Raw genomic sequence first — 11,007 nt, 5'->3', positions numbered from 1 at the left:
CCTCTAGTAAAGGAATTCTTACTAAATTGAAGGGGTAGACGAGAAATGCTTCATAAAGCATTATTTTACTTTAAGTATCTTTGCATGAACCTCAGATGGTTGACATTTTCTTTCTTATAATAAAAAGAAAGTATCTGTTTCAACGACAAAAAACCCTAGTTTTTCTTTGGCATATGCAAAATAAAATCTTTGAAAAAAACTTTAAATCTGGTGTTGCCATTTTAAGAGGGAGAAGTTCTAGAGGGTTTCTTTTTTAGGTACAACCTTTTAGGAAAGTCCTCGTCGGTTTATTTTCTAATTCCAGATGGGGCTTTAAAACCTGAGCTCCTTGTAACCATAGTTAACTGAAGAGAAGAAATAAAAATAAATCACCTCTATCTGTTTTTTGCCTTCTTCAAAGTCGTGACATTCAGTTTGGGATCTTTTGCTTTGTTGGATTATTAGCTTAAGTAACATTAGGATTAGACATATGGGCATGATTTCCCTCTTTGTGTAGACAGCGAAAGACTCCTGGACTCCTCCTTGTGTTTGTTGTTATTTTTTGTTTTTGTTATTTTGGTTGATGCTTGTTTGTTTGTTTGTTTGTTTTTTCTGATTTAAAAAAGTTGGCATTTGGTTTGCCATTAAAATCAAATCTCAGTGGAACAAAAATGTTGCTTATATAAACCATCTCTTGTGTTCGCCTCTTTTGGTAGAAGTACTGCTCTCGCAGCCCCCTTGGTTCTAAGCTTACGAGTTGAGATTAAAATACTCTGGAAGAGTTATGGTCTCTCATAGGAAATCCCAGGCAGAAAAAGCAATAGAATCAAGAGGGTGATGATAGGCAGAGAGAAATTTATACTTAGAGAGAATTGTGGAGTGAGGAGCAAGACAAGAGTTAGGAATCTGGTGGTAGTAGCGGTGGGAGGCAGTGTTTTCTGAGCATCTTTCCAGTATTCAGCAGTGCGAGAAGATTGGCAAGAGAGCTTGCTTTCCCCCACCCTCCCCTTTTCTTTGCTCCCCTCACTGGGGAGCTGGGATGGTGCGGTCCAGCCAGCTGTGGAGCTGCTGAGTGATGCTGGGAGCCTGTGGGTGCCCGGGGCGGCGACAGCAGAGGGGGGAGCAAACAGCTGGCGGAAGAGCAGGCAGAAGCGCTCTCCCTCCCCGCGGCGGCGGAGGCGGCAGTGGCGACTGAAGACGTGGAGAAGGTGAAGAAGGGGAGAGGCTGAGGACGCGTTCCCCTCCGCTCCATCTTCCACATCCTCTTTCACTATCGTGGCTAAAGCTGGGTTACAGACATCCAGACTCTTGGTGGTCACCGCCGTCTGCAGCTCCTTCCTTTCAGCAGTTGCTGCTGGCTGAGCTGCTGGGGCTACTGGACTAAGGAGTAGCAACAGCCCTGGTGGGGGCGGCAGCAGCGCCCTGCGGGAGGGGAGAGATCAGCGGAGCCACTGGCTGCATTGACTCCACACACTCAGCAGGAGCAGGACAGCAGCAGCGCACTGGCTGCTGTTCCTTTACTGCCTGGATGCTAGAGCTTCCCGATCAGCCTGCCACAGGCACCCTAAAGGAGGAGGAAGAAGAGGAAGAAGGATCTGGACATTGGGGATAGGAAGGGGAAGGAGAAGAAAAGCCACAAAGAGCTGGCCATGGCCTCCAACTTTAACGATATAGTCAAGCAGGGTTATGTGAAAATCCGCAGCAGGAAGCTGGGGGTGAGTTATTCTCCTTCATCCTTCTCTTTTCTACCTGCTCTTTTCTTTACCATCTGCCGTCTGTTACTTGTGTGGATACAGGCGAGGTTTGCCCAGCGCGAGCGAAGGAATCGGAGCAGCCGAGAGACTGGGAAGGGGGCGAGGTGGTCGGGGATGGGGGAAAGCAGTTGCCAAGAGTCCTCTCTGGCTGTCCGCTTGTTGCTTGGCTGGGGTGGGAACCTAGCGCTAGTCCCAGCTCCGCAGAAGGGAAGCTCGGCAGCTCGGGCTGTGGGTGGCAACCCAGACCGGGAACCTGCTGTCGTTACTTCCTCTTCTTAGAGAAAAAGGACTTTGCTAGTTTGGACCTCGCAGTCTAGAATTTTATGTTAAAGAAAATAATTCAATTCTTTATTTAGAACTAGAGGGGGAGAGTGTGCTTGGAGCCTGCCATAGAAATGTTCGGTGCCATTAATATATGTGATCTATATGCAATAGATTCATAAACATGGTGCTATATCTTATGTATTTAGCATCAGCCTCTTGTCTTCTTTTCAAGTGAATCCTGAAATGTCTTTTAAGTACGCTTCCTCTTTTAGCCCCACTGGGCATTTCAAATGGAAATGTAATCTACATGTGTAAACGCAGATATATATCACACGTAGATACAGACTTATGGCCATATACACACATGTCTATATATACATATATACATATATGTATATATCTGAGAAGAGAGGGCAGCAATAATAAACTTTGTGCTAAAATTCCCTTGGTTCTTTTTTGGGGGTAGCTGTCCCTTGAGTTGGAGAAGCAGTAAAAGATATTGAGAATTTTCAAGTAATAAAATGATCGTGTGGAAAGACTGGCTGGAAGTAATAAGGGCACCGATGGGGGGGGGGGGGGGGGGCGGAGGCAAAGGGGATTGAGTTAAGTGGAAGACACAAAGATAAGCAAAGGCTAAGAAAGAAAGGAGAAAGAAAATAGAGTACTTGAAAGAGAATGGATGGAGACAGAAACAAACCTAATGACAGAGAAAATACATAGAAAAAATACACAGGGACGAGGGCAATGAGGCAGAAAGAGGAAAAGCTAGGCTCGAGGATACAAGAACTCATGCCAATGGAGACAGAAACAGAAGCAGCCTGGAGTCGGCAGGGAGGACCAACACCAACTGTGGAGAAGAGGGTATTCCATGGGAACCGGCGATTTCAAGAAACTTCCCATTTCTGAATGAATATCGCCACAACCTTAGTCCAAAATGGGCCAAAATGTTTATTTCTTTGCTAAATTAATAAACGCGGTAAAGGAGCGGGAAATGGGGAGGGATTATTGAGGGGTTATCCCGTGTGTTTTATTGGAAAATAAAGGAAAAATAAAAATATTGCTTTCATGGGAAGAAAGCACAAAGGTATCCTAAGATGGTCCAAGGCTTCTAGGTATATTGGAAAGACTGAAGATTATCCGACAACAAGTGCTGATTTTCCCCCACACCCTCATCCACCCTATCAGGAGCAGTTTCTGTGAGTGTTGCAGGCAAGCAGGTGTATAGGGGTAGGAGCAAGGAAATGCCTGGCTTAGCTTTTAGCATTCCCGCTGCTACATTTGCCAACCACGGGTTAGGAGGAATGACTATGCCCCCTTCTGATGTAGATGGTACTGACAACGTTCTGAAGGACACGAGGGTCTGAGTCTTGAACTCCTGAGATATACCGAAAACTAGGTAGCAGAATGATTGGGAAAGTATTTTTTTAAATGACTTTTAAAATGCAAAGGGGGAAAATGAAGTGCTTGTGATTGCCTGAAATTAGAGGGAGAGGGAGAAAAGGAGAAAGTAGAGTTGAGGGAGGAAAGAGAATGAAGTTAAGGGAGTGGAGAGAGAGAGAGAGAGAGAGATATTAAGATTGATTTCCTGTTGTTAACCTCCCTCCCAGGGGCTTTTCTAAAGTGGAAGAATGTGTCCCATTCCTTCCCTGGCAGATAAGGAAAGGGCCATCTCAAAAGCTACATTCAGACAAGACCTTGTGGAGCTTATCAGCTCTGGATGTAGTGCTAATATTTATCACTTGCAAAAGATGTCAGCCTAGTAGGGAACAGAGGCGTCTAAAGAAAGGAAAATCATCATCACAAATTGACCCTTGAAACCCTTTGCTGTTTTGACAGGGATGTTCATCACACATACTCTATCCCTTTGGAATCCCAATTATATCTGTCTCTATAGATGGTTCATGCTACTGGGTGATGTAAAGTCCCAAAGGGAACTCCCATGTCTATTGTGTTACTGTCTCAGAGTGCCTGATAATGAGACTATGGAATATTGTCTAAAGAATTATCTTCTAGTATGAAGTGAGTCTGTGACACTTGTGAAAGTGAGGGGGGAACAGCTATTGTCAAAACATTGCTACACAAACAACTCCCACAAACAGTTTTCCAGGTTTTCAGATGGTAAAATGAGTGCTAAAAAATACACCTCCCTGGAAAATAAGGTCAAAACAAAAATTACTAGGTACTATCTCCCAGGTTACAGTAGCACTGATATCCTGTTGATTTTACTTTTAAATAGCAATTATACTTACACATATATATGCACATATGCATATATATGTGTGTATCCATATTTAGATCAATATATAAATCTGTATCTATACTAATTCTGCATTTCACAAAATTTTGGTCAAAGAATTATATCCTAAAGTCTTATCATAACACATGTGTGTTATATATGTATGTATATTTGCATATATATAATTTAGGCCACATTTTTTTTTCTTCTTTTGCCTTAAGGTTCTATTCTAAGAAGTACAAACTTGGGCAATTGAGAGTTTAGCCTGTAAAGCCATTTGCTTTGTTTTCTTTCTTAAAAATAAATCTGCATGGATCCTCCTTGAGTTCCACGGAGAAAAAGAATACTTTAAGAAATATATTTGGAGAATCCTCTGCTATTTAATGCTGATGGAAAAGTTCAACCAGTAGAATTTCAGACAGATGGTACTATAACCTCAATACATAAAGCAGGAATGTCAGAAGCTAAAGCTGTAATTAAATAGATAAACCATTTTCATAAATATGCATAAAATAGTATAAACTTATTTGAGAAGCTAATTATAACATGCATTATATAATATAAATGATTAATATGTATAGCTTATGCAGATTCCTCTCCTTTTATATTCAAATTTATTCTGTTGCAAATAATTATGTTCATTCAAAAGATAAATGTTAATGATTTTCCTTTGGCCCTAAGTTTAAATGTCATTATCCAAATAATACAGGGATTTTTTAATGAACTCTTCCTGTATGCTGCAGTGATTTTTGTGACCGAAGTGTGGTTAGAAGTGTTTATGATCTCTAAATAAGAATTATAATATTCTCCAAGAAAATAGCTGTAATTCAAATTACACCATGGATAGTTCTCAGAAGACATTACAGTTTGCTTTATGATGATCCTAAAGTATTTCTTCTCATAAACTGTGTATTCTTTTTCAAATTTTAAAAAGTGTACTTCTAGAAAATAAGATTGTGTGTGTGTGTGTGTGTGTGCGCGCGTGCGTGTGTGTATGTCCTTCACAGAAGGTCAGGACTATCAGAGCCCAGGTGGTTAATGCAAGTTTTAATGTTGTACCAAGGCAATAAAGCTTCTCCCACCCTCTAGGCATTGGTCCAGCCCATTACAGAAATTCTTCCACTGCCTTTGCTGTATTCCTTCTCTCTCTTTTATGGATGAAAAAGCACTGGCTAGAAATCAAACTAAAGATACTCCAATCTCCCGCAACCTGTAGAGTGACTGTCCCTCAGCCAGCTCCAACTGATGGGAGAAAGATATGTAAAGTGCCAAACATTATAGAAAAATGTATAGGTCGGTTTCAAGTCAGACTTGTCTTAAGTCATTGATTCATAAACTTGTGTTTTATGACCTCTGCCCTCATTGGGCATGGATGAGGGATAACAAAGAAAATCATGGTACTTAGTATCATGTATAAATTCCCCTTCTTTTGTCAAAATAATTTTTTTTTTTTTTTTGCTGATTGTATTTCTTCAATGAATTCTTAGTTAAGGAAGAAAAATGTGAATTTCTTAAGAATTACATCTCTGTTTCTTTAAATGCCATGGCCTTATTCCATATATAATAGATAATTACTGTATAAGAAAGTGTGTCCTTCTTTTTAGCATTTAAAAACTCAGTTATATGCTGGTACTACTGTGAATCCTGAGTTTTTAGATGAGAGTATTATAATTCATAAATTACCATGATTTCTACTCTTCCATTTTTTTCAGATAAATAGGAATAATGCTTAAAGAAACATTGATTGCTAGCATTATGAAGTTTTTAGCTTTTTACTTGCTTGAGTTTCCTTAAGAATATTTAAACTGTATGATAAGAGAGATTTTTTAAGTTCTTATTCTCGATGTTTATGCCATATAAATTTCTCAAAATTCTTCCCTGTGATAGGGAAATCATTTATTTCTTATCTTTGTGATTCATGTGTTCAGCATTAACAATTCTTCGACTTGCAGGTTCAGTTGTTGTGTACAGGGGCTCATTTTTTTAAATGCCTCTTCTGACCTTTGGAAGCAAAAATCATGGAGTGACTTTATTTAATCATTATTATTAGTCACATTAATAAAAGAGGCTTAAAAAGTACATTTGATTATGAAATCCATAACAGTACAATAAGATTGTAAGGTTCTTAAGGGCAGGGTCTATTCTTTATTTTATCACTATATTCCAAATGTCTACTGAGGGCTTTGTACGAAATAAATACTTAATAAATGTCTTTTTAAACTGAATTTAAATAAAATTGAATGAAATACAGATTCTTGTTTTAGGAGAGCTTCCAATTTAATATGTATGAATAAGTAACATCAAAATGTTCACAAGTACATGAAAATCATTTCTTTTATCTTTTTTTCTTTTTCATAGGAAGCACTGGGGCATAGTGGGAAGAGTGGTGTTGTAGAATCAGAGTCACTGGGTTCATATTTTGATTTTACTACTTGGTAAATGTATGATCCTGGGCAAAGAAGTTTAACTGTCTGGATGATAGTTTACTTGTTCTTAAAATAAGAAAACTGGACTCAAGGACTTCCACGGTCTCATTTAACCTTAAATCTCTGATTTAATTTCATAACAATCACCCTCACATAAATTGAATAAGTAATTGAATTATGCTCAGAGTATTACTAAGGTTAAGTGTATTTTATTGCATTCTAATTCACTGAAATTATAAAAGATATCTATGTTGTAGATGATATAGTTGCCTAAATCCATGTAGGATTTTCCATAAAATTTAACTATAAATTCCATGAGTATATTGAATTAACTGTATCCATATAGTCAGATAAATTACAGCTATTCCTACTAATAGTTTTTGGAACATTGGTGCTTATTTTAGAGTGCTGTAGAAGTCAAGCATTTCTTTAAATCTTCATATATTCACTCAATGATCTATGGTGAATAAAAACTATAAAAAAAATACTAGGTTTTAGCATTTTACTTATCATTGTGTACTTTTCTTGCAAACTTAAGTCCAGAAATAGATAGTTATATAGAAAAACATGGAAATAATAGATGGTTTATGGTTTTTCATATTGCAGGAAAGGAAAAATACTGTATTTGCTGCATATTATATATGGGACATCCTGTGAAAGTGTAAATGCTCCATTATACATATATGTTTATAATATGGTAAAGAAATGTGTGTGTGTGTCAACAGTTATTCATACTGACATAGGATAAACCTTGTCATAAAATAATAAAGCTATTCAGTGACAGTTTTGACTTAGAAGAACTGGAAAGTCATTGAAGATTCTCAGAATTCCTCCATGCTTCTTACTTCATGTTTGATTAAAAGCATTAGCTCAGTCTGTCTCATTTATTAAGTTTGTCTCTCCTCTTCTTCAAAGATTTCCTAGGTTACATTGGTACTTTCTTTCAAAAAGTCCCTTTCTGTGTGGTAGGAGTGTAGGGCATGATGAAAAAAGAACAAGATATTGAAATGCATCAGTCGTTGAATTATATCACAACTTACTCTTTTCAAAAATGTTTATTTATTTTTTAGTTTTCAGCATTCATTTCCATAAGTTTTTAATTTTCTGCTCCACTTCACTCCTCCCCTCCCTAAGACAGCATGCATTCTGATATAGGCTCTACATGTACATCCCTGTTGAACATATTTCACGTTAGTCATATTTTATAGAGGAATTAGAATAAATGGAAGGAACCATGAGAAAGAACAAAATAAAACAAAACAAAGTCAGTCTGCTTTGCTCTGCATTCAGACTCTGAATGTGGAAGGCATTTTCTGTCATGAAGCCTTTGGAATTTCTTTAGGACCTTGCAGTGCTGAGAAGGGCTAAGTCTATTAAAGGCAGTCATCACACATTGTGACTGCCACTGTGTACAATGTTTTCCTGGTTCTGCACACTTCACTCCCCACCAGTTCATGTTAAGTCTTTCCAGGTTTTTCTGAAGTCTGCCTGTTGATCATTTCTTATAGCAAAATAGTATTCCATTGCATTCATACACCACAATTTGTCCAGCCATTCCAAAACTGATGGGCATCCCCTCAATTTCCAGTTTTTGGCCACAACAAAGAGAGCTGGTATAAATATTTTTGCACATGTATCACAATCTATTCTTAAATCAAGTTAAAAATCACAGTGGTTGGGGGAGGTTAGAAAAAGAGGGGAGTCAGGGAAGGGGAAGTCTTGGTACACAATGTGGATAATGGGATGAGGTGAGTTGTGAGGAGAAAGGAGATATACATAACATCACATTTGTATACATTTACCCATGTGATCCTCATAACAATCTGAATATGTGAAGATAGTAGAGATTACATCTCAATTTTACATAAGAGGAAATTGATACCAATTTCAAGTCTCATTCAACTTGAATCCATCCTTAACACAACCACCAAATGATTTTCTTAAGCACATGTCTGACCTGTTGAATAAATTTAACTGGTTCCTTGTTAACTATATGATGAAATATAAAGTTCTCTGTTTGGTTTTTAAAGTTCTTCATTTGTCCCCTACTCTTCTCCCCACTTTCCAATGTTCTTATACGTTATTCTTCCTTCCATACTCTACCATCCAACCAAATGGCCTTCTTAATATTTAGCATTTTGCATTCCATATCCCAGTCTTGATATTTTTGAACTACTTGTTCCCCAATGACTATAATCCATTCTTTCTCTTCCCTAATAGAATCCTTCCTTTCACTCTGAGAACAATGTCAACTTTATGAACCCTTTCATGATCTTCCCTCAGCTTCTAGTACCCACCATCCCCATACCACTTTGTATTGATTTGGTCTTTACTCTACATAGACCTCTATGTTATATCCCCAAATAGAATGAAAACCCCATAAGGACAAGTACTATTCCATTATTATCCTTGTATCTCCAGTTCAAAGAACAGTGTCTGTAGCCTAACAAGGGCTTAATAAAGGTTTGCTGATTGATAAATTGATTTATCCAACTAGTTAGTGAAATGAAGATAGGTCTCACTATTCTCAGTTTTCTATACCATTCTGGCTCTTCTAAACAAAAACACATAATCCATATGACCCAATTTAATTTGTGTAAATTCAAGTATTTTTTGAGCACTCAGCATGTATCTGTGCCCTAGAAATAGGAAGTCTTATATCAAAGTAACATTATCTTAAAATTCTATTAGAGGAAGGGGGCAGAGAATATTGGGGCTAGTCAGGAAGGGGGCAGAGAATATTGGGGCTAGTCAGGAGAGCTGAGTTTGATTCCTGCCTCACACAGTTATGAGCTGATGATAAAGTCACTTGAATTCTGCAAGTCTTTGTTTCTGCCCTCCTAAAACAGGAACCAACTCTTTCACTATGGTCTTGTGAGGAGAATCCTTTATAAAATCTAAATCAAAGGACTATAAATATGCATATATATATATATATATATACATGCATTATATATACATATATACATTATGTAAGTATAAATAGATACTCAGCAAAACACTATTTAGTCATTCTGTTCAGGTGGAAGGCTTTCTACTTTCCTAATTCTGGAAACATTACTGGGATTCAATGTGAAAAGTAATTGTATTTTCTCATTTTCTCTTTGTTGGGACAAATGTTGGCTCCTCATAAATGGATGAGAAATAAAGGAATCTCTCTCAGTCTTGCTCCTTGTAGTCATTTGAGACATACTATTTTCAAAAAGATGTCAATTGTCTCTATTTAGAAATTACCTGCAGCTCTAGAAGTATGATTATATCCAAAAAAGCTGTAAAACTGGCTTTTATTAACCTGTTAACATGATCTTGAAGGGTTAATAAAATAACTGTGAAGAAGCTGAGGGATATAGTATGACATTCCCTGACCTGAAAGAAAAGATTATAAGTAAACAAGGTAACTGAATTATGTCCCAAGTACCCATTCTTGCAGTAATTAGAATTTATCTACAGGATAATCATGCTAAAGTATACATGTTGGTAAAATTTGTCATACTCTAATCTAAACTGTGTCACTCTTCTCAACTCTGGCACTGCAATATTGTTTGATATTTTATTTTATGGCATAATATCATAAAGAAAATACCTCATTCTGTGCTGTGCATCTGACCCAGATGGCCTGTTTTTGAAGTAAATTTGATTGCAATGGAATGTACTGCTTAGATCAGAATAGGTCACTTGAAAGCTGTGGAATAAAACTGTGGAGTCTTTGTTCCCTTTGAATCATTCATATTTGTGTCAAATTAAAATTCTAATGACAGAGTTTTATGCCATACTGGGCACACAAGCTAAAACTTTCTTAGAGGACAGAGGTTGCCCTTTCTTTCTTGTATTTTACTATGCTTAGCCGAATGGGTTACTTGCATTTTGGACAAATAAGTTCTCAGAATAAGTCTTAATTGTTCTTATATGAAATAGCATAATTAAAAGTGATTATTGTAATAATTCTTTGGTCCAGCAAAATATTTCAATTCATTTCAAATGGGGTCTCTCATTTATCTCTCCTCCCTCCCCCATTTCCTAAACTACCTTTAGCAAATTTGACAAAGAACGAAAGAATTCCATGTAGTAAAAATTATGACTGAATTTGCAAATAAAAACTTGTGTTGTGGTTTTATTTTCTTTCTTTCAATTAAAAAATACTAAATGGAATTATTTGCTTAGTGGTTCATTTTGTTCTTTGCGGCTTTAATCCAAAGAGATTGTTATAACTTTCATTTGAAGCCAGTTTGAATAAGGATTAGTAAATTCTTATTAACTTAAGAGTAGTAACTTTTCTCATAATAAAAGTGATTTTCCAAAAATATGGCAACAAATGATTTAGAATAGTTACAAACATTCTTGCAAGATA

At 37.1% G+C, this 11,007-nt stretch overlaps 1 protein-coding gene across 1 annotated transcript in view; it reads left to right on the top strand.

The window, feature by feature from the left end:
• The first annotated feature begins 1,024 nt into the window (after positions 1–1,024).
• Positions 1,025–11,007, top strand: part of DOK6 (docking protein 6) — a 663,764-nt gene continuing 653,781 nt past the window's right edge. The window contains exon 1 of the mRNA XM_072604125.1: positions 1,025–1,694. Coding sequence (XP_072460226.1) covers positions 1,629–1,694 — 66 coding nt within the window. The 5' untranslated portion in view covers positions 1,025–1,628. The remainder of the gene's footprint in view (positions 1,695–11,007) is intronic.

Source organism: Notamacropus eugenii, chromosome 4, assembly GCF_028372415.1.
Source record: "Notamacropus eugenii isolate mMacEug1 chromosome 4, mMacEug1.pri_v2, whole genome shotgun sequence".
In the NCBI taxonomy this organism is placed as follows: Eukaryota; Metazoa; Chordata; class Mammalia; order Diprotodontia; family Macropodidae; genus Notamacropus; species Notamacropus eugenii.
This window is presented reverse-complemented; position numbering and strand designations above follow the sequence as displayed.